The following is a 23,970-nucleotide window of genomic DNA, read 5'->3' as shown; positions in this document are numbered from 1 at the left end:
ATAAACTAGAGGAAAGTCAATAAAACTATAAAAGAGAAGTTTCTAGAAAAAAAATTGTTATTCTCTTTAGCTAAAGCCGTACAAACTGAATTCATGGAATTCTGATTTATTTACTGCATGCATACATTTTACTGTTGAATGATGATTATCATTGTTCATTCAATCGCATCGTTTTGTTCTATATCTATCTCAAACAGTTTTCACCTGTCAATGTCATGAATACAATGAGTCAAGTTTGTTTTGCGAGGAGAGAGCAATAATTAATTTTTATTAATAAATTAGCTGAATCAGCTAAATGCTTGAAATTTATAATAGCAACGCTACGGTAACATGGCTCGGGTACCTCTCCCATACAGCCGCTGCACTCCGGAGTTAAAGAATCACGACAAACGCGTTGATAATTTTGAGGTATGTTAGTCTTGTTTATTTTATAAATATTTATAACTACCTACACTCTTTGATCATTAAACCTATGCCCAAATAATTTAGTGGTCTATGTAGTCCAATAGTAGTATGGGCACGCGTGTCTCACTCCGCGATTTCGTCGCTTTGCTACAGGTAGTTAAAAGTACATCCGTTCGGCCCCAATTTTGGGATTTGCCATAAGCCGCGCGTGGCGCTGTCGCCACCTAGCGGCCATATCTGTGCAGATCGTAACAGACGCGTTTTGTTAGAGAGTGAGTCTTCTGTACTTAGTACTATTATTTATTCTGTGGTATGGGATCCAATACATTCTACAACTCTTTTCTTTCCGCACAGACTATTTCATGTTCAAAGTGTCTTGTAGGTATGATTTGTATGACTGCATAGCTTTTTATATGTTATTTAATGTATAACAATAGTGTTTGAATGAGGTTGTTTCAAAGTATTTAAACGCGACATAAAAAATCAGGGAGACATATTAAAGTGTAATTTTTATAATGGGCTACAAGTATGAAATATATTTTATATATAGAAAAAACTTGAAAACATTTTCTAGCACCAACATCTTGTTTAATTTTACAGATGTATTGAAAATACAAGCTGTATATTTGTATATACATAACTTTCTACTATCTTTTTTTAGGGTTCCATACCCAAAGGGTAAAAACGGGACCCTATTACGAAGATCACTCTCCTTCTGCCTGCTGTATCTCATGAACCGTTATAGCTAGAGAGTTGAAAATTTCACATATTATGTGTCTCTGTTGCCACTATAACAACAAATACTATAAAGTACGGAACCCTCGGTGGGCGAGTTTGACTTGCACTTTTCCGGTTTTTTCAATACTCTTTGGGATTTGTATGAACTATGTTTTAAATTTTGTTTATTAGTCTTTTATAAAAATAAGTATTTATTCCCAGGTCACTTCAAGTACATCAAGCAACCAGTCACAAACAATAATGGGACAAGTACAAGGAATGAATAATGTAATCAACCCCAACGACAAACTGCTTGAAGACACTGGCCGAGTATTCTCTACTCCACAGCGAAATTGGTCTACACATACAGTACATACTGCACATTCAACTTTTACAATTTCTTGTTTGACACAAAAAAATGTCTCAGAAACCACAACAACTTCTACACGGGCAACGGACCAATCAAATCTAGGTTTTGGGGTGAAAAATGGATCTAATAGCACTGAGGCATGGAGATATAATAACTCTGACAGAGTAGAGAATCCAATTTCTTGTTCCGAATATGGAAATGTTTCTGGAACTTCTGTACCAAGCTCTACAAGGGTAACCAATCCATTCGCACAAGTAAAAGGTTTTGGTGAGAAAAATGGATCTAACATTGAGGCTTTGAGACATAATAACACTGGCCAAGTAGAGAGTTCAGAGCAAAATTCTACATCTACACTTTCAACCCCCACAATTTCTTGTTCCAAACAGGGAAACGCTTCTGGAACTCCAGTACCGAGTTCTGCAAGGGCAACCAATTCAATCAAACAAGCCAAAGGTTTTGGAGAAAAAAATGGATCCAACAGTACTGAGACTAATAAATACACTTTTACTGGTAGTAATAGAGTAATATTCTCACAGTTCCCTTCGAAACCCAGAAAGTCTAAGGCTCAGTCTAGTGTTTCTGGAACTGTTAACATAACACAAAGGAACCCAAAAAGGAAATACCGAAAGCTTATAGCTCATGGTGTTCCTCAAGAGGAAGCCAGCAATCTGTGCTTAATGTCCTGGCCAGATATACTCAAAAAGTATCCATCAATATTTGAATTAGTACCTGAAAAACGAAGAAAACAGTTAGCACCTGACAATCTTCACATAACTATGAAAATTCCTAAACGGACTAGGGTAACTGAAAACGCACAAGATTCCCTTAGTAAGAAGGATGGTCAGGGATCCGCTGAGATATATTTGGTACCGGTCTCTGCAATCAGTGGACAGCAGTCTCTTAACCAGAATACAGGTCCTTTACGCGTTGGAATTCGAAACAAAGAACCCATGAACTTTGATCAAATGAAAATGGTCCACCGTCATCTACTCATAGCTATAACTAAGCAGTTCACAGGCGGCGGTGGACCTGAGTTCCTGAGTTTCACACGAAAGCAAGGCTGGATCCAAGTTACATGTGTTGACCAGCGTAGTAAGGATTGGCTTGTGGAAGAAGTACAATATCTAGAGCCTTGGCCCGGGGCCCTACTTTCTGTCATACCAGAAGAGCAATTACCAAATCCACCCAAGGTTGTCACTATGATCCCAGAATCAGAGGCAGGGTCGGTGAAAGAAGCCTTAGATCTACTTAAAGCACAAAACAAAGATCTCAATACTGGGCACTGGCACTTGCTCCATGAGAGAGTGGAAAAGGATAAAAGCAGGACAGTAACCTTCATAATTGATGAAAAATCATTTGAGACCCTGAAAGCCCAGAAGCTTCAAGCGGCCCTTGGCTTTAAGATCGTAACTTTTAGAATCAAGGACGGTGGATCGCAACTTATCCGTCAACCTGCTTCTAATCACGATCCTGTTAGTCCCGATAGCAGTACTATACTTGAAAACTCAGATCTGGGCCTGACTTATGCCAAGAATAATGTTGAAACCGATCGGGATCAACAATCTTCGGTACAAGCTAAAGGGAACGAGAGAAGTGGTATAGTAGACTTAACTGCCCCGGATCTAGCTGGATTGATGGATAGACCTCAAGCTAAGAATAGGTTTGGAACAAGGTTTAGCCAGAATAAAGGAGTTATAGACTTGACAGAAAATGATAAAAATGTAGTATCTGGTAAGAACAGATTAGGAGCTAAAGTAATAGACTTGACAGAAGATAATAATAATGAAGGATCTGGTAAGATCAGATCAAGAGCTCAACAAAAATTTGGAAGTAGGCCAACTATTCAGAACTTAAGACCAGGTGATGTGAGGCTTGGACAAAGCAGTAAGGAAGTAAATCAAACAGTCAGGGGCTCCCAATCTTCCCAGGACAAGAACGGAGCACATTTGACTGTAAACCTGGATAGAACTCCAAGCCCTGAAGAGGGCGGGTATAGCTCCTGGATAATTCAGGAACCCAACAGCTTTTCAGCAGGAATAGTACCTGGACTAAGCTTTTTGAACTCGGGAGGACCTCCTCAAGTTTCAGGCGATGAACCTGGGATTCAAGATGCAACTGGGGCTGATGGAGATTCTGGTAGCGCTCTAAGATCAGATAAGAGATTATCGCCTTCAGAGGATTTAGATGACCGATTACCTAAAAGTTATAGATTGCCTGGCAAGAATAGTAGGAAGAAAAAAAGAACAGCTCGAGATAGACTTTCACCAAATATAGTATCACCTCGAAGAGTTAGTCAAGATTCGGAAAGATATGATAGACCTGTGTACAGTCAGGATAGTGGCAGGAGAGATATAGCAAACAGTTGGGATTATTGGGAATACTCAACTATGGGACATCCAAGATGTATAGATGAATATTACTATTATTAGGAAAGACTTTAGAACCCATCAACGTGCACACAATTATGACGCATAAATAACACTTGCAATGCGTGGGCTATCAAAATCACTGCAGACTTTTCTTGGTCTAACGCTAACCACGATTATTTAGCAGTAGCACTAGTGTGCACGTTAATGGGCTATGGTTGTGGAAACAAGTTCAAACGTCAGCACTCAGCAGTGACCGACGGGTCAGATTTTTGATTGCGGCAGTTTTTGTAGTATTTTGAGTATTTTCTCTTGACTGTGGTCTGTGGGGACCTTTTACATCTCCAAATTTAATGTAAGGTGTATTTGGGTAATTTCGGAAATCGGATAATCCCGAAAAATCATTAACCCTTTACCAGGCCCCGAAGAACCAGCGTGTCTTAATACGTATTTTATATGCTGTTGCAACCGTATTGAACGCCTTGTAAAAAATGTATTTATGAAAGTCGGAGATCTTCCTCTAAACCAGAAATAAAAATGTGGGTTACGGTTATCCCATCGCCTGTCTAAGTAATGAACTGTCATACTAGATTTTGTCTTATTATATTCTTGATCAGGCCAAGGGATATATTCCACCCACATCTTATATCGGTTATAATAGTCAAGGTTTAACTCCAAATCTCCTACGAACCATTATATCAATCACTGAAAACATTATTTTATGATCTTCATTCATGGCACGCTTCAAAATCCAATAATATATCTTTAGCAGCCATTTAAATCCACTTGACCAGTGATGTTAGTGGTTTGTTTACAAATTCGAACACTTTACTGAATTTAAGAAAAACACAAGCAGATATATAGAACCATTTTTTGTTATTTTCATGATTTTAATGATTGTAAGGTAATATAATCATATATTTTGCTAAATACTCCTGCGTCCTTGTGATATGACCAGAATTAGGATGTGGGATGACTCTATCCCATTGCCTGGCTAGAATTTGCCTGTGTGGGAACTATTCTTCCCATGACCCGATTAGATTTTGGGGCTCTTTGGTTTTTGTTATTTATTTTTAAGTATACAGGCTGTATCAAAAATACGAGTAGGTACCTAATTCGTTTAAGGGCATTCTCGGTACGTATTTATTTTTTGTAACAAGCAACACAATTATTCAATTTTATGATACTATCTACAAGAAGAAATTCTTCAGGGAAAGCCTTTAAAAGGAGATTTTATAGCTAGGTACATGAATTCGCTCTAGGTTGAACACAAAAACTGTTTTATTACTTACGTGAGTTTTTATGACATGACAAGACAATTTACCGGGCCATGGGAAAAATAGCTCCCACACAGTTAAACTCTAATAAGGCCATGGGATAATGTCAACCCACATCCTAATTCTGGTCATACACAATAATGCATGAATATTTAGCAATGTTTACGATTACATTTGCTTTCAACACTCAAAATCTACAAAATATCAAAAAATTGTTCGATCTATGTACTTCTGTTTCATAGAAATTATGGAAAGTGTTCGAATTTCTCCGTAGTTTGCTGAAATTAGCGTTCAAGTGAATTGAAATGGCTGCCAAAGATATATTACGCAATTTAGAAGCGTGTTGTGAATGAAGATCATAAAATAATATTTTCAGGGATTGACAAAATATTTTGTAGGTGGTTTGGAGTTAAAACCTGACTACGGTAACCGATATAAGATGTGGGTGGAATATTTCCCTTGGCCTGGTAAAGGGTTAAATAGTCACTCATATTCCTTTGTAATACGCTATAAGAATCCCTTTTCCCTAGAGACTATACATGTTCGCTATACGCTACTGATTCTAAGCAAGCTAAGCTGATTAGGTAGAATATTAAGAAATGAGTGTTCTTATTTTGTTGTTAATTATTTTGTAAGGATTTAATTCTGGACTTTCTGATACAGTGTATCTGATTTTAGTCACCTTTACAACTGTACCTGTAAAAAGGAGACTACACATTTGACAGTTATGAACTGACCCTTGTTTATATGAAGCTAAGATCTACTGGGGTGGATTCATAACTGTCAAATTGTGACCATAGGTGGCGCCGACTGTAATAAAAACAATTGAAATAATTTTATTACTTTTATTAGTGCAATAAGGCTTGAGATACGCACGTACCTCGTTCAATAAAATGCATAACTTAAACTAGCATACTGAACTCGAATAACCTAAAATACGAATTAGTGAATTGAGACATGTGTGGTAATAGTGTGATGACACAACAAATACATTCATTAAAACCTAGAGTTGTATAATGAGCCATTTTAACACCGCTATTATATGTCTCGAGAAAACCTTGAAGTCCTCACATCATTAGACAACTGTAGAAGGTATTATTATGAACATATATTTTTACAACTCTAAAACTCATGAAAATTTAAAATAATTGACCAGCATAAATATATGTATTACCAATATAAAAATATTAATACAGAAAGGCAACATTACAAGATGATTCTAGCGTTCTGAATGGTTTAAAATTGTATAAAACAGAAGGTATCTCTTGATCGTACATTCGGCAGCAGAACTTGCCAAGCGGGCTAGGTGTTCAAAATGACCTTGAAATAAGAGCGTGTCAAGGTAATTTTGAACACCCCGCCCGCTTAGCAACTTCTGCTGCTGACTGTCCAAAATATACCGATATTTACTCAACATCTCATCACATAGAACCACTGCAACTAGTTAGTAACAATAATTAAATGCCCCACTCATAGTTTTACTTCTGAACTGACCTTATATTGCGTTGAGCTGGACGTATTTATGGATACAATTTTAATTGTAGAATATACCATCGCCCACACTGTTAACTGACAGGTCGTAAACCTTATCACAAAAGGCATAAGGTCCACCGATGGACAGTTAGGAGTGTTGTTGTTTGCACAAAAAGGGCTAGAATACGGGAAGAATGGAATTAGCCTTCTAGGAAATCTAAGGCTTGTAGAAGTGCGATTGTTGGCTTGTAATTCTAGTTGTGAGTGGAATTGGCTTGTTATGCTCATGGTTCAGAAGTGGGATTGGCTTGTAATCCTAGTGGTTCAGAGTGGGATTGGCTTGTAATCCTAGTTGTTCCGTGTGGCATCTGCTTGCAATCCTAGTAGTTCTGAAGTGGGATTGACTTGTAATCCTAGTGGTTCAGAAGTGGGATTACTGGATGGAGTCAGCCGGTGACCTAACGTCGTCAATCTTGAGGATCATCTTGACAAGCTGGGTGGCGAGCGCTATCTGCTGCTTCTTAGAGTGAAGGGATTCGATCACGTTCGTTGCCTTCATGTCGTTTGTACCTGAAAGAAGGATAATGTTAGTACTAGGAAGTTAAGAACTGAAATAGATGTTATACCAAAGAACAAGTGAACAAGGATTGTAAGTAACAGTCACCGCAAGGGGTTGTTATGCCATTTAGGGTTCTTGCTAAATTGGAAATTCTATACCGTAAGTCTATTTAAAACATATGTTCAGCTTCTTTAGTCATATCATGCGGTCTAAAAAGTATGACGGCAGATTATCTTGGGCCAAATAGAGGGCAAGCGAGCGCGAGGAAAAGCCCCCACGAGATGGTCTGATGTTGAGAAGAGGGTGGTTGGCGGCAACATGCAGTGCGTGACCCATATGGCCTATGGTCGTACACTGTGGAGACGTAGCATACATGGTCGCGATCCTCAGCAATGAGGGACCGAGGAAGAAGAAGATGGCGTAATTATTAAACATCCAATTTGGCTAGGACCCTAAATAGCTCAAGAAGTCACTATGCTCTGATGTTATATACTGCAAAACGTAATTCAAGACCAAAAAAAGTAAGACGATGTTGCCACTGTAATAATTTGTATGTAAAATAGTAAATTCCTTTTGATAAATAAACACGCTAAGATAATTTATACATTAGTAATTTTACTCCTACTATTTAAAAAAGTACTTTTATTTACTTATTTGTACATAAATACAAGACTCGCTAGTAAAAAAGTGGCAACATTTCTTTTATTTTTTTGGTCTTGAATTACGTTTTGCAGTTTAATTTATAATATAATACAAGTTTCTCTTTATATAGTTTTTATGTGTAATCCCAGGCGTGGCTCACCCTGCGATTTCGTCGCTTTGCTACAGGTAGTTAAAAGTACATCGGTTCCACACCAATTTTGGTGGATAGCCATTAGCCGCGCGTGGCGCTATCGCCACCTAGCGGACATATCTGTCGTGATCGTAACAGACGCGCTTTGTTAGAGAGTGAGTCTTCTGTACCTAGTACTATTATTTATTCTGTGGTAATCCAGTGACATGTACATATGGCACACGCAGTGGCGTAGCTAGGGGGGGGTGGCCATTTAGGGGTGACACCCGACCGTGAATATCAGTAGTGCCACCTATAAAAATTCGTAAAATGAATGCGATGGAGTAAATCCTGAGCTATTTAACATAAATTACAATTCATCATTTTTCATCATTTCAGCCTATATATGTCCCACTGCTGAGCACAGGCCTCCTCTCATGCGCGAGAGGGCTTGGGCTATAGTCCCTACGCTAGCCCAATGCGGATTGGGGACTTCACATACACCTTTGAATTTCTTCGCAGATGTATGCAGGTTTCCTCACGATGTTTTCCTTCACCGAAAAGCTAGTGGTAAATATCAAATGATATTTCGTACATAAGTTCCGAAAAACTCATTGGTACGAGCCAGGATTTGAAACCGCGACCTCCGGATTGAAAGTCAGACGTCATATCCACTCGGCCACCACTGCTTATTAAATTACAATTACTCTTTTTAAATATATTTTACAATTTTGATTGAATTTTGGGGTGACACCATACTCTTGTGCCACCCATGCTAGCTACGCCACTGGGCACACGATAAATAAATACTACATACCCTTGCCCATGCAGTCGATGCCGAGGTTGGCGTTCTTGTCGGCCACCTGCCGCGCCTTCACCTCCGACAACGCGTCGATGGGCGACAGCCCGCTGTGGAAACAAATATCAATCAAAAATAAATAAATAAATCATTTATTCAGGTGAAATAAACCCTATTTTACAAGACTTTTTCTTCTGCCAAACTGCAGGGCAGTTTGTTGGCAGAGGGAACTCCCTTAAACATAGATGGGTAGACTTAGCTAATTGCCTAATTACAGTAATTACTTAATTATTAACTTAGGTACATCTTATTGCTTAATAACTCGTTAAAACTTTTGGCTTTGGCCAGGGGTGCGAAACTTCCGCCTTCGGGCAAACTCGGCTCCGTTCGGCTCGGCATTGGTCCGAGCATTCATTATGGTTGACACAACTTGACGTCCCTTTGCGTGCACCACAGATAATGGCTTGAATTTTGACAACCCTAAATAGCCGAAAGGTATAGTGCCGCATATTAGAAATGGACAGCATGATTCAACCCTGAACCGCTGTCAAACTTCGGTTTTGTAGGAAATTTCCTTTCTGTACGGTAATACTATTATTTATTCTGTGCTTTGGTCATGATTGTCTGTATTGGAGATAAGCAGGTACGCATCTGCCCTGTGTTGTTGACATACACTGAAATATTTCACTCTTTTAGATGATTATAAATATGAATTCGATATGTCTCACCTGTTCTCTGCGAGAGCGAGAGAGATAGCTTCAAGTGCATCAGCGAAGCCGCGGTACGAGTACCGTAAAATGGGGTGAGTTGGCTGAAATTTGACTTTCAAACCTCGATAAAATTTTATTTTTACATGTGAAAACTGAATGGTGTATATAATAAGTGGTTTGGACGTTTGTATTTTATTTTGGGTAGCTCCATTTCATAACTTTGACGATAAAGAGGAAAACCCACCTCCACCCGTAGTGCCTCGTATTTGGGGTGAGAGGGTTTTTCATACAAAGGTGATTTTGGAAGATTGTTGGATCGATTTTTTTTTATTATGCGTATTACTATAGCCCCATTTTAAATTGGAATACATTATTTTTGTAGCAGTAGCCTTAAAATCCCTTCTCACCCCTCTCTCAAACCTTCTCTCCCGATTCATAACCCAACTCTCCCCGCGAAACCTACTCACCCCGTTTTACGGTACTGATCTAAAGACGAGATGCTCTCAGCTGCGCGTGCGACGGCCAGAGAGCATGAGATCTATACACGATACTGATATAATTGTCTCACCTGTTCTCTGCGAGAGCGAGCGGGATGGCTTCAAGTGCATCAGCGAAGCCGCGGTACGAGTACTGATCTAAAGACGAGATGCTCTCAGCTGCGCGTGCGACGGCCAGAGAGCATGAGATCTCGGCCGCACCTCCACCGTATACAACGCGAGAGTCCTGAAACATAATACATTTCTTGTCAAATTTTTGATACAAGCTTTTATCGCCGACTGTACTTTCCTTTCAACAGGCAACTAAATACTCATCGAAAAAATTCTAAAGGCGGCATTCCTCCAATGTGTGGAACATATAAATGATTGTGCTGCACACTAGTGGAAACTCGCCTTTACGAACCCGACACATTTGCACAATTTTATTATCACAGACAATTTTATGATCATTTTTTGTGACACGGTTAAAATGCCACAAATATCTACACACGACCTTATATGTCCTTTTTATGTACAATTTTTATCAAGGTATCTTATAATAGTACCTTACGATACAAGTGCGAAAAATGGAAATTCGCAACAAGTGGTGATAAAATAAAACACGACCGAAGAGTATGTCAAATCGACAAGAGTTGAGAATTACCTATTCACGCGTATGTCGTCGTTTTACAGTACATATGGCCCTTTAACTTTTCGACATAGTTACGAATTGTGCTAATTCTCGCACTAGTGCGGTAAAGTAGCACCATATGTACTGTAAAGAGTGTTATTTTATCACTCACCTGCACTAAGCTGCGCACAATGCAGAGCGCATCATGTACTGAACGTTTCGCTTCTTCAACGATCATTCGGTTGCCCCCGCGCATGAGCACGGTGACTGCGCGGGAGACGCTGCACTCCTCCATCACTAGCATCTGTCCTTGTCACTCACCTGCACTAAGCTGCGCACAATGCAGAGCGCATCATGTACTGAACGTTTTGCTTCTTCAACGATCATTCGGTTGCCCCCGCGCATGAGCACGGTGACTGCGCGGGAGTTGCTGCATTCCTCGATCACTAACATCTCCTCTTTGGATGTGCCGAAGGCTGGAATCAACATGAAATAGTTATTTACGATACAAGCGCGAATAATAAACTATCTTTATGGATAGCCCTTTCAGCTTAGCATTTAGGGTTGTCAAAATTCAAGTCGTTATCTTATTGTGGTCGTACACGCAGAGGGACGTCAAGTTGCGTCAACCCTAATAATTGCTCGGAATTATGTGGCATTGGGCGGACACGCCATACATCAAAAATCATTTGCGTTTTTATGTGTGCGCGGCACGTCTGTACACGTGTCATTGTCTATGTGTGGGTAAGTCGCTTTACTGAGAGGACGCCAGAAGTCCGCCAGATTCATGTCGCGGCCAGTCGCGGGGCGAGGTAATGCGAGTCGGGGCGGGGCGGTGCGTGGCCGTTCTGTATGATAATACTATTACTTATTCTATGGCAATGCTGAGCAGAACGGAGCCGAGAGTGTCCGAAAGGATCAGTTTCGCCTCCCTGGTACAGCCAATAAAGCTAATTAAAACATTAAATTTAACTTACCTAGTTCGCGAACCAGGCCACACTTTCCAAGCTTCTCCGGAGTAAGTTCTTCGAAGCGAGGCACAATCCTGCCTCCAGTAGCGATGGCTATCAGCTCCATCTCTGGTCCTCCGACCCAGCGGACGGCGGGCAGACCCTCGGCAAGGAGAAGGTGGTTGGCCTCGTCGTCGAAGCCCCATTGGCAGATGGCCAATGTCGCTCCGGTATCCTGGGGAAATGTGTTGGTTTTAGTTCAATACAATGAAAACCAAAATTTTAAAACATAGCGTCGAAATTCGGATTATAGATACTTTAAGCTTGTTCACGCGTTTCTCTCTTTTCCCACTTACGGCACCAAAATGTAACAGAACTAAACTCAATCCGTATTTTGAACTTTTTTGATGATTGACCTTATGATGATCTAGTATTGTATTGTAATTAACTGCTCGAAGTACTGTTCCACTGAACCGCATTGTCTTGTCTTAGAACGGACAAGACAAGTCTGGATCCTGGTCACGGCACCAAAATGTAATATACCCCCCTTAAGAAGTCATTCACTCCGAACTTGACCATCTAAAATCTAAATTATAATTCTAAAGGTAGGAATCTGGAAATGAACCTTATAATCAGAGAATTACACCTGGTATGAGTGAGGTTATGTTACCTTGCAAGTCTGTCCATCTCGAGGAACTTATTCTGTTCTCTCGAGGAACTGTTCGTAGCACGGAGCTCACGGTACTGGTCCGCTGAGCTGACTTGCAGCCAGCTTAGTCTTGTCTAGATAAGACTCTAGAACGGACAGGTCTAGATCCTGGTCACGGCACCAAAATGTAATATACCCCCCTTCAAAATTTGTTTTATTCACAATTTTACCAATGACTGGTCTTGAGATCTAGTCTAAACGAAATTAATCTTAGACACAATTGGTTTAAAGTGATATGTTACCTTGACACGTCGGACCATCTCGAGGAACTTGTCGTGTTCGTAGGCGCGGAGCTCGCGGTACTGGTCCGCTGAGCCGACTTGCAGCTTATGCTTGGTCTTGGGCTTCGGGGGCTCGAACGGGCAGGTGAGGATGGCGAGTTTCGCGTCCTGTCAAACAAGTAAGGTTAGTAAGATAGTTCTGCGATAGATGTCGCTAGGGGAAAAGATAAAGATAATTAATTTGCATTAAACGCAGGCGATTAACTAACCAGTAACCACCATGTAAATATTTGTGGTCCTTCGAGCCGGATATGAAGCAGCGACCTACGTAGGTACGTATAATAAAACACAGCTTTTAAGGATGCGGAACTTATATTAGCTTCAAGTAAAATTTACATGGTGGTCATTTCATCATTGTTATGGAAATACAGTTGTTTTAGGGTTGTCACATTAAAACTAAATAAAAAATGTGGCCAGTTTGAGACATACTTTTTCCCTATATAAACTATGTATTGATAAAATTATCTTATGTTAAATTATATTATTTAACACCAGGTACAAGGTGTTGAGATGGTTTGGACATGTGGAAAGAATGAGTGAAAGAAGGCTGACAAAGAGAGTGTATGAGGGAGAAGTGGAAGTTGGAAGGGGTAGACCTCGGCGGACTTTCTCTGATCAGATCGGGGAAATCCTGAAGAAAAGCCAGGTCAAGAGCACCCTTAACCGGCGAGCGTGTATGAGGAATGTTATGAATGTGAAGAAAGCGAAAGAGGTATGTCAGAATCGTAGCAAGTGGAAATCCGTGGTCTCTGCCTACCCCTCCGGGAAATAGGCGTGATAATATGTATGTACAAGGTGTTACTGACCTTAAGAACTTTAGGCATCTGCGGGTGGCTCATGGTCTTGTCTATGACCACTCCCTTGACCAGCAGGGAATCCTCCATGCGACCCCCAACCTTGCCTTCCACTTTGATCAGCTCGAAATTCACGTCGCGCTTCTCCAGGTCCGCCACTGATAGCACGGCCTGGTAAAAATGTTGGAAATGGTAAATTTTAAAATTGATAAATGCGTCTAAGGGGCTATTCATAAATTACGTCATCTATTTTTCCTATTACCAAATCAAAATTATTCACCGAACATTCTTATTGTGCGTGGTACGTCTTAAAACATCGTCATTGGCAAAATTCCTCCTGCCAAAACACACAAAAGGGGAAAGCCATTAAAAAAACCGGGCAAGTGCGAGTCGGACTCGCGTTCCAAGAGTTCCGTTTATTAAGTCCGACTCACGCTTGACTGCACATTTCTAATAGGTTTTCCTGTCATCTATAGGTAAAGAACTATTTTGTTTATTTTTTCAAAATTTTAGGAGATAAAGGGGGAGAATGGTAATTTTTTGCCTATTTGCTTAAATTACTCCTAAACTGTTTATCATAAAATTATAAAAAAAATATATTCGACATTTTCACAATGAGCTCTTTCATTTGATATGTAACACGATATAGTTTGAAAAACTTCATTTTTAGGGTTCCATACCCAAAGGGTAAAACGGGACCCTATTACTAAGACTTCGCTGTCCGTCCGTCCGTCCGTCCGTCCGTCTGTCACCAGGCTGTATCTCACGAACCGTGATAGCTAGACAGTTGAAATTTTCACAGATGATGTATTTCTGTTGCCACTATAACAACAAATACTAAAAACAGAATAAAATAAAGATTTAAATGGGGCTCCCATACAACAAACGTGATTTTTGACCAAAGTTAAGCAACGTCGGGAGGGGTCAGTACTTGGATGGGTGACCGTTTTTTTTTGTTTTTGTTTTTTTTCATTATGGTACGGAACCCTTCGTGCGCGAGTCTGACTCGCACTTGCCCGGTTTTTTATTTTCTCAGCCCCCCAAAAGTGGCCTCCGTGTTTAAAATTCATTTATTTACGTTACATGTCCGTCTTGGGGTCACTAATTTACATGTGTTCCAAATTTCAACCTAATTGATTCAGTAGTTTCCGAGAAAATAGGCTGTGACAGACGGACAGACAGACAGAAACACGAGTGATCCTATAAGGGTACCGTTTTTTCCTTTTGAGGTACGGAACCCTAAAAACTGTACTTACATCCACAGCGATCTCCGCCATCAACTTATGACACTTAACAACAACTTTGCTGCCGAGTGTAGTCATGGCCACTTTGATGAGGTGATCCCTGGTGTCCTTATTGACTGGGAAGGCCTCGCTGATGGAGTCCAGGTGGGCCAGGGCTGCGGCGGCCGCCATTTCGAAGCCGTCGGCGATGCGGATCGGGTGGATGCCCTTGTCGAGGAGGTTGGAGGCCTGCTCGAGGAGGGCGCCTAGGAGAAATTGAAAATTTTGTTAGTGTCTGACTGTTGGTCTGCAAACTAAGAGGATGCTCTAACGCGCCCTTTAGGCAGAATAGAATAGAAAATATAAAGGCTTAAACAAATGTAAATGTTGGACGTCCGAATGGGATTCTGCCAGTATTTTATACATAAATAGCACACTATCACTTTTTTTCAAAGGGCTTTTATGCATGTCCTACATCAATCACTTTTTTTATAAATACATATAGAGAATCAAAATGATTCATCGTCTCACCTACATTATTAAAAGTAATTGATAAATTGCAATTTGCAATTGGGAAATTTCTGTGTTCTTTGCTTATTTGAGCTAATATTAAACTTAATATACGTCACCCGCGCATGATATCAGACAGCCTAGGTTTCCATTTACAAGCACTAATCCTACTGAGAGTAGAGTTGTGCCATTCTCTAGAATGTTCTCCTTTTTGTATGGGAAATGTTCTCGCACAACAACTATAACTAAAGGAAGATGTTTAGAGAAAATATTTACCAGCAAGAACCACAACACCAGTAGTCCCGTCTCCAATCTCATCATCCTGACTCTGAGCCAGTTGCACCATGAGCTTGCCGATCTGGTGCTCCACATCCATCAGCTTCAAGATGGTGGCGCCGTCGTTGGTGACGGTGACCTCGCCGTCGGGGGACACCATCATCTTGTCCAGGCCGCGGGGGCCGAGGGATGTGCGGAGGATGCCAGCGATCTGCCGCGCCGCTGAGATGTGTGACTGGAAGTGGTAAAGGGTATGTAATCTGATCAATTTCTGACTTGTGGGCAGTGGCATTTGCCCTAAGGCCAAGTAGGTCTGGACCTAGGGCGGCAAGTTTTTTGGGGGCAGCAAATGATTTGCTAATGATAACAAGAAATAACTCAAAATGTAGTCAATATGATGGGTCCTGAAAAGGGGCAGCTACAGGGCCTGGGGCCTAGGGCAGCAAAGACTGCAAATCCGCCACTGGTTCTGGGATAAAGCAGCAAACTATTGGTGGGTCCCACATAACCTGGCCTGACCTGGAGTCACAGCAAATATCGACGGCATTGGCAAGATGACCTTGACTAGGAACTGCCTTTGATAGGAACTAGTGGGAGACAGGTCAAGAGCGGGAATCACAAAAGTAAATGCATAACACAAGTTGTAATAGTAATTAGTGAATTTTAGTTATTACTTCTTCTTCCTCGATTCCTCATGATTGAGGGTTGCGGCCACATGAGGTTGTTATTTTGTGCACCAAAGCTCTCGATTCTGCACGTTTTTCCGCCTTCCTAATAATAGGTGGTGGATGTCCACTACCCTGTCCTCCATGCCAACCATAATGCACTTTTCAAAGTTGTCTGGCTCCCATTTGGTTATTATATCAACCATTAAAATAAATTAAAATTAAATACATTTTTAAGTACATAACATAATAACCTATTTTGTACAGTTGCTCACAAAGGAGTATGACCCTGTCTGATATGCTACTACTATTCTAGGGTGTATAATATACTGTTTTTATTTATTTATTTATTTAAGCCTTTATTTTTCCTTAAATAGGGAGGAGTATAATATACTGTACTCTGGCTTAAAAGTAGCTAGTTTTCTACACTTGAGTGGGATTGTATGATAAATTAATATATGAATACATATTTATGACTTCCACAAAACTTTACTATGATTTTGTCAAGGAACCACTTATCATTCAAGTCTATTAGTTTTTTGTATGTTCTCAGATAAAAGGTTGTTTGTCCATAGTATTTTCATTGGGAAGCAATATACTTTCTCGTCTATATAAGAACATCTACCTATATCATGTGACTCATTGTCAAAAACACCTGGTCACATTATAGTTCATAAATCGTGTATTTTGAGTTGTTAGACCTAGTTTTTAACTTAATTAGACCCTAATGTAGACCAACTAAGTACAGTAAGTGAATAATTAGCGATCAAATTAGGTTTTATCATAATTTTAACGTAAATTCGAGTTCGGTTTTTTATAGCTAGGTTATGAAAAGTATATTGTTTTTTTTAGTGGTATACAGGTCCGAGACAAATAAAAGGTGGTCTATATTAGGCTTTTCATAGGTTACCTAGTAGTATATACGGAAAATTTAGATAAAACTTACCCTCAAAGCATCAAGACCGGTAAGCCGTTTTTGTTTATCCTGGTCCCGCAATATGATAAATGGGCGTCCATATTCGTCGAACGCGACGGCTCCGGGGAACAGAGCCATTTTTCACGTAAATATCACTTCACAAATTCAAGATGAAAACAGATTTAGATCGGAAACGAATGTTTTTCATCCAAAATAATTCTGAAAGAAAACAAATGACGTTTGACAGCTACAGTTTGACATTTAGCAGATGTGTTGCAAGGTGTAAAATAAGTATGTTCAAGGTATTGAATAAAGCGTCTTTCGTTGCATTATTTATGGTGATGGTTGTCAGTAAAAAAAAATCCATTTGTTTTTTTTTCACGTCGTTGGCAAAAAGCATACGGTCCGTTTGTAGCCGTAGCCAACGGACGCCTGCAACTAGAGGTATCATACGAGCTACCAATCAAAGAATATAATAATCACTACTAGAATACCAATCCTTTTTTGAGGATACCCGTTTATGTATTTCTGTAGGTAGTTTTAATAAAATTTCATGGAATATTTTTTTTTATATACGAATGAAACACTTACTCAGGAAGTACTTTTATTAAATATATTTGCAATGGATATTTAATACCGAAACATGATTTACAACTTGTAATACTAATATCATTTTGCCATTACCATTACACATCAGTCTTACAACACTAGGAATTCAGTGATAAATCTTTATCAGTAGAAAAAAGCGGCAAATTTGAAAACGTGAACGTAAAAATTCGAACTCCATTAAATAAATATTTTTGCACCTTTTTCTACTAAGTTGGTTTTCCTGTTATATCTAAACTTTTAACTATATTTATACTACATTTTGGCCACAAGAGAACAGAGAGAGTAGTGGCCTTTTAGAGTCAGACTAAGAATAGTCTGCAGCGGATTTGATAACCCACGCAGCGAAAGTGTTATTTTAAACGTCAAACTTCTATGAAATAATGACGTATGAATGACACTTGCACTGCGTGGGCTACCAAATCCGCTGCAGACATTTTTTTTTGGTCTGGAAAGGCATTTAATTTTAACAACGCTTGTTCTAGAATAATACATTTTACAAATCTCATATTTCATTGAAATTTGGCTTTGTAAGATGTAAAAAGAATTACGCTACAGTACGGAGCTCTAGATGCGTTTGTCCAACTTACTCATAGTCCAATTCTTTCATAAGTTAAGGATTTTTTTTTCAACATGCTACTATTTTTAGCTACTGCCTTTGCCCAATTTTGTTATGGGATCTTAAAATTCTAAACTGGAAACACTGGTCCTAAGGCGGCCCCTCATTGGTCAAGCAAATGTCAATTGCAACGATGTTGCCAATTTACGCCAATAAAACCGTGAATAAGGAATATCGAAATTTAGTTATCTGCCTATCGCCTCGCCCTTGTATATTCGAATGATAGAAAGACAAGGCCTGTCCAAACGAGAAAAGTTTTTCGCCAATCTGATTAAATTGTCCGATCAAATCAGTTGGTACGGACGCAAACGCCAAATATTTATGGTTTTCGCGGCCTCAGGGTCCTAGTTTTCTATAACTTCTTGTTTTTCACGAGGCAGCGGTCTCCCGCCGCGCTCGCTTCGACCGCTATATATCGAACCGCTCAAACGCGAGCGCTTTCCCCTCCTCGTCATACTCCTCTTTCGTAACACAGAAGGAATAAAACTCCGTATCTCTGAATATCTCCTTGCCTCCTTCCCACGCGTAAGTCAACGGGTTAGGAGCTAGTGTTACATTGACATCGAAGTGATCTAAAGCGAATGAGCGGACGTCGTTGTAGACTCTGTCTCTAAAGCCGGGGAAAAGAGTGTTGCCTCCGTAGAGCAGAATGTTGGCAAGGAGACTTTCCTTGTGTTCTTCGGGGCACAAGTCGATTGAGTGCATGATTGCTTCAGGTATGCCCATTTGGGGGATGCCGACATCTGGAAAGATTAAACATGGACACATGAATCGGAATCGACATTTAAAAAATAAATTTCTAATTTAATCTGTTTATACAAACTTAACTACTTACTAATCTTAAAATAAATGGATATTTATTATTAACTTGAAACTGTGATTATACACGCAGATTTCGCATGCATACATTTGGTACATATCGGTGTCGGCCAAAAATATATCGAACCATTGGCCACGCCGATATTGACTTTTCCGTAATGTCGGTTTTCGCATAACTCAGGTTGCGGATGAAATGCCGAAACTGGGTTTTTTACCAAAACCATCTCTAGTTCAGTGGTTCCCAAAGTTGACTGAACCCCGACCCACCTAACAACTGCCAAATTCGGGACCCACCTCTTGGCAGTCTTCAAAAGGTAGTAGTTTCAGGGCTGGTTTCAGGACTTTCAATATTCTCTCGTGACCCATTGGTCGTTTCTCGCTCTAGTTTCTTTAGTCGGAAAATTTAAAAAAGAGTATACAAAATCTACCCTCAAATGACTTCTTAAGCCAGTTGAGGGTAGATGAAAACATTACATAATCAAATATAATGTAGGTTAAAGTTAGGTCGTTCAGTGACAGATCCAGGTGGTTTTGTATTTGGTTGGTTAATCAATAAATGTTATAACTACCCGAAAATGTACAAATTATTAGTTTACTTTTATTTAAGTACCTAAAGTCCTAAAGGTACAGAGTATAAACTAGAGATGCAACGGATAGTTGTTTGGCCGGATACCGGATATTCGGCCTAAACATCGGCCGGATATCCGGTAACCGGCCGCCGAATATTCGGCCAGCGGAACTATACCTACATTTCGGTTTTTCAGGTGCGCATTCTGCAGGTCTGACCTGTTTCCTAACGTTCGCGCGGACTCATTTCTAGTTACGAAATGAGTGCGCGTGCAAGTCAGTGGAATGATTAAATTGTTTTAAAATAATAAACAGGTACGAATTGACAGTGTCTGTTTCTTAATTCTAATTTGTTTACTTCGAAATCAAGCAATGTTACCATCCGGTATCCGGCCGGATAGTAAAATAATGGCCGGATAGGCCGGATACCAACCGGATATCCGGTGCATCTCTAGTATAAACAAGTTTTACCTGACGGGTGGAACAGTAGCTCAGGGATGGTGAACCTCTCGTTGTTGAGCCTCAGGGTCTGCTGCTCCAGCTCCTCGTCCGGCTTCACCACGTCGCGCAGGTAGCCGCGCCGGATGCTCGTGTAGTCCGGGAGCACATAGTCTTTTATTATTGTGTTCTTTGAGCCTGTAATTAATTGCGAATTATTTTATTTCATGTAAAACTATTATCTCGATAACAGTGGAGAACCCTTCTGAGAGCCCTATGTTCCTGATGAGGGATAACAGGATATCATCATCATCATCATCAAAACTATTACTGTAGATGAAGACAATAATAAGCAGACATAGACTCAGAATCACGAGAACTATTGAAAGAGATAAAGAAAAAAAGTGTCCCCATTTTTTCATACAAGATTTTGGTGTCAGTTTCGTACCAGTCCATACAAAATGTATTTGAAAATGCGTTACAAGACAATCATTTTTTTTGGGGACCTATTTTTATCTTTTTAAATCAATAGTCCTCGTGAATCTCGTGATGCTGAGTAGAAATAAGTCAAAAGTTGATGGATTTACGAAAAAAAGTAAATGGTACACTTTTAAGTGAAGATGCCCATATGTAATGCACAAAATCAATTGAGTGATGGGATATGCTTGGAAATATTGGAAAATAACAAAAAATGCTTGTAAATATTATTAATTGTAGTTAATGTGTGGACTCGTGGCAGACCACCCGCTAGATGGAGCGCACAAGTTACTACACCATTGCATCTACATCTGCAGGAAGCCGTACATATGGCGGGTGACAGAAGCCTATGGAAGAGACTTGTCAGCAACATTAGGACATGATGTCACGATCCTCAGCATTGAGGGAACAACTGATGATGATGAGTTAATATGTGAATAACTATGTTAGCTAGAACTATACCTTTGTCTTTAGCAATAGCCATGTCCCTCATAAAATCCTCCGACACAAAACACGAGTCCTCCTTCACCTGATTGATAACATACGTCTCGTCCAGCACATTCAACTGCCGATACGACACAATCTCCTTCAAATGATTCGTCAACACTTTACCACCAATATCTATTCTAATTATCCCTTCTTTATACTTCTTCCCTTTTATATAAGGAACTATATATGTAAAACTGTAACCCGAGTCTACAATAACTGTACAGTCATTGTTATGTGTCTTTCTATACTTATATTCAGCTAAATCTGTCCCGTTTATCCTTAAAAGCGTCTGACATTCGTATTCTTCAAAGAAAATTTCGGTCATCGCCTCTTGTATTGAGGAGAAATTGAATAAAGGCTCAGTTATTATTAATGGGACTTCGTTGAAGTTTACTGGACAGCATTCTTTACTGAAAATGTAGTCCCAGACAGTTTTCTGCGTGTCCCAGTTAATTAGAAACCCTTTTTGGAATGGTAAAATGTAAAAGAGTCCTGACGCGTCCCGGCAATCGTCTATCTGAGATCCTATGAACGGGCGACGCCTTTCGGACTTCGCTTTCATGATGCAGTTAGGAACGATCTTTGGCTCGAGCGTGGAGAAGCCCACTTTGGCTGTATAAGCTCCATTATCCAATATATAACACGAAGAGTCCGACATGATGCAGAAGTGCAGGGAAAACGTAAATTATCACGGAAAACTGGTATTTATAACGACAATATCATTGCACAAAAATGAAGGTGGTCCAATAGTAAGTTTCACTTGATTAGACGTTGTTTTACTGCTATTTTTTAATTAATTTTGCTTAAAAATAAAGCTCGCAGCCAAGCGGATGAAGCCGAGAACGAGAAAACTATGACAATGACAGCTAGTAACTGTGTTGCCATACGTGAAAAATATTAAAATCTGAACGTTTTAAAATTTAACTTAAACAAACCCAAAAAGTCGCGTCTACTTTTTTTATTTTTATTTTTTTCTGATGCGTTTGCGTTGTTTATTGTAAAGAACCATCACATGGTTCGTCTTATGTTATTATTAGTTAATACATAAAACTATAACTAATTCATGTCCTTGTGCTTAGTATAACACTGAGCCCTATATGTAGAATAAATAAATAAACATGGCGGCAATCATTTTGTGGGTATAATAAAATTGCTCAGTAACTCATTAAGTTCTTTATTGATTTAATTACAGCTTGCTAACTTAACCTAGGATGTTCGCCCTCCGGAATCACATGATGCTCATTGCTCTACCTGCAACAGAAAAAGAAATGATAATCTCCATCCAACATTTTGCTAACTGGAACCTAACAATTTCTGAGGCCGGAGGGCTACCGCGAAAACCGAAATTCGCAAATTGCGGGGATCTTTCTCTTTTACTCCAATGAAGGCGTAATTAGAGTGACAGAGAAAAATGCCCGCAATTTGCGAACTTCGATTTTCGCGGTTATAGTCCTGTGCTTACCTTAATGGGGTGGCCGGTCGAAGTATTTAGCAGATGGCGCCAGCATAGCTTGCACCTGCTGTCTATTTCTCTGCATATATAAGGATCCTGAGTCCTGACTAAGTTAGACATCTTTTTGATTTTTTTTCCAATAATACTAGACAAGCACAATGCAAACTCTACTCAACACTGAAAACTCGGTTGATGGCTCTAGATACAGGCATTATCAGTTATTTCAACTGCCTGCCTGCTTCACAAATAATAATAATAATAACACGGACCCGAGTGCTCCCGAGAGTTATGACCCGCACAAAATGGAGACAAATCACATGTGGTTGCGATCCTCAGCAACGAGGGAACGAGGAAGAAGAGTTCACACAATGTTCAATAGATTTTTTACCTGTTTACTTCTTAAGCAGCTGGTGGCGGCAGATCAGGTAGGGTGCGGAGAGGCCGGATCCAGCGTAGACGATGAAGAATGCCGTCAGCTTGTAGCGGTTGCTGATGTCGAATGGCAGGTTCTGGAATTGTTTATTTTAGTTTTTATTACTGTCGCTGCAATGTTTTAAAGCTAGACTGAAGGCTTGGCTTCTCGAACACACATTCTACACCTATGACAAATATTTGAGTGTTGACCTTTAGTTAAGTTACCCAAATATGAATTTTTTTTTTTTTTTTTTAAATCTTTATTTTTTTTAAAGGGTTTTGTCACGCAGTGACAATGTCACCCCCGTAATATATGAATTATATTTTAATTGTTATTGATTTTTACAAATGTACACTTATATAGTACTTGCTTCAAATAATTACATGATCTATTATATAAAAATGACATGGAATATTATAAATATTGTGAATAAATAATATGAATATGAACATTACTCATATTTTAAGTACAAATGAACGAACATTATTCATATTTTAAGTAGGACGTCCACCCACAAGATGGACAGACGATCTTGTTAAGGTCGCCGGAAGACGCTGGATGCGGGTCGCTTCCAACCGGCACGTATGGAGGTCCAAGGGGGAGGCCTATGTTCAGCAGTGGACGTCTTATGGCTGAGATGATGATGATGATGATGATGAAGTACAAATAGCAACACTCCTAACTGTACAACAGTGGACCTTATTACAAAAGGCATAAGGTCCACCGGTGTATAGTTAACAGTGTGGGCGATGGTACAGTCACCTGCAATAATACGTTACACATTAAATGCCACAAAAATATATGACACAATCTTATTGGTAGAGCCATAAGAGTGTCACATATTTTTGCGGCCTTCGAAGTGTAACATATTATTGTAGCTGCATGTACATTAACATGCATACTGCTGGCATATTCTCACATATTTAACAATTGAATGTATATAAATCATAAAACTTCAATATCATAATTTAAAACTTATCACGAAAAATAGATGTGGTAATGAATCTTTCAATTCAATATGACAGGCTTAACCTATAAAAAATACTATACAAATATTTCGGCTAACCGAAACTAAATATGCACAAATTAAGTGTTGAAAATGAATATTATATTAACTAGTAATTTAATTAAAACAAAACAAATGAATCGATTTTTAAAGGTAAATACGTGATTATGTAATGTCAAAATTTTTGAAATTCGAACTCACC

General features: G+C 39.5%; 3 protein-coding genes across 3 annotated transcripts; 1 reads left to right on the top strand and 2 right to left on the bottom strand.

The window, feature by feature from the left end:
* Positions 1 to 236: 236 nt before the first annotated feature.
* On the top strand, positions 237 to 4,563 carry LOC134676998 (uncharacterized). The gene is made up of 2 exons (XM_063535376.1): positions 237 to 408; positions 1,345 to 4,563. The coding sequence occupies exons 1-2, from the start codon at positions 331 to 333 to the stop codon at positions 3,919 to 3,921; spliced, it is 2,655 nt and encodes an 884-aa protein (XP_063391446.1). The 5' UTR covers positions 237 to 330; the 3' UTR covers positions 3,922 to 4,563.
* Positions 4,564 to 5,966: 1,403 nt separating this feature from the next.
* On the bottom strand, positions 5,967 to 17,130 carry LOC134677141 (T-complex protein 1 subunit epsilon). The gene is made up of 11 exons (XM_063535600.1): positions 16,910 to 17,130; positions 15,299 to 15,533; positions 14,546 to 14,778; positions 13,302 to 13,460; positions 12,457 to 12,603; positions 11,533 to 11,740; positions 10,877 to 11,031; positions 10,017 to 10,171; positions 8,757 to 8,848; positions 7,026 to 7,178; positions 5,967 to 6,927 (listed from the first exon to the last, which is right to left on the bottom strand). The coding sequence occupies exons 1-10, from the start codon at positions 17,015 to 17,017 to the stop codon at positions 7,042 to 7,044; spliced, it is 1,629 nt and encodes a 542-aa protein (XP_063391670.1). The 5' UTR covers positions 17,018 to 17,130; the 3' UTR covers positions 5,967 to 6,927; positions 7,026 to 7,041.
* A 356-nt stretch (positions 17,131 to 17,486) lies between these two features.
* LOC134676917 (actin-related protein 6) lies at positions 17,487 to 21,735 on the bottom strand. Its single transcript, XM_063535298.1, has 3 exons — positions 20,868 to 21,735; positions 19,962 to 20,126; positions 17,487 to 18,847 (listed from the first exon to the last, which is right to left on the bottom strand). The coding sequence occupies exons 1-3, from the start codon at positions 21,550 to 21,552 to the stop codon at positions 18,513 to 18,515; spliced, it is 1,185 nt and encodes a 394-aa protein (XP_063391368.1). The 5' UTR covers positions 21,553 to 21,735; the 3' UTR covers positions 17,487 to 18,512.
* Between the last annotated feature and the right edge of the window lie 2,235 nt (positions 21,736 to 23,970).

This window comes from Cydia fagiglandana, chromosome 25, assembly GCF_963556715.1.
Source record: "Cydia fagiglandana chromosome 25, ilCydFagi1.1, whole genome shotgun sequence".
Classification (NCBI taxonomy): Eukaryota; Metazoa; Arthropoda; class Insecta; order Lepidoptera; family Tortricidae; genus Cydia; species Cydia fagiglandana.
The sequence above is the reverse complement of the archived record's forward strand: the minus strand, read 5'-3'. Positions and strand labels throughout refer to the sequence as shown.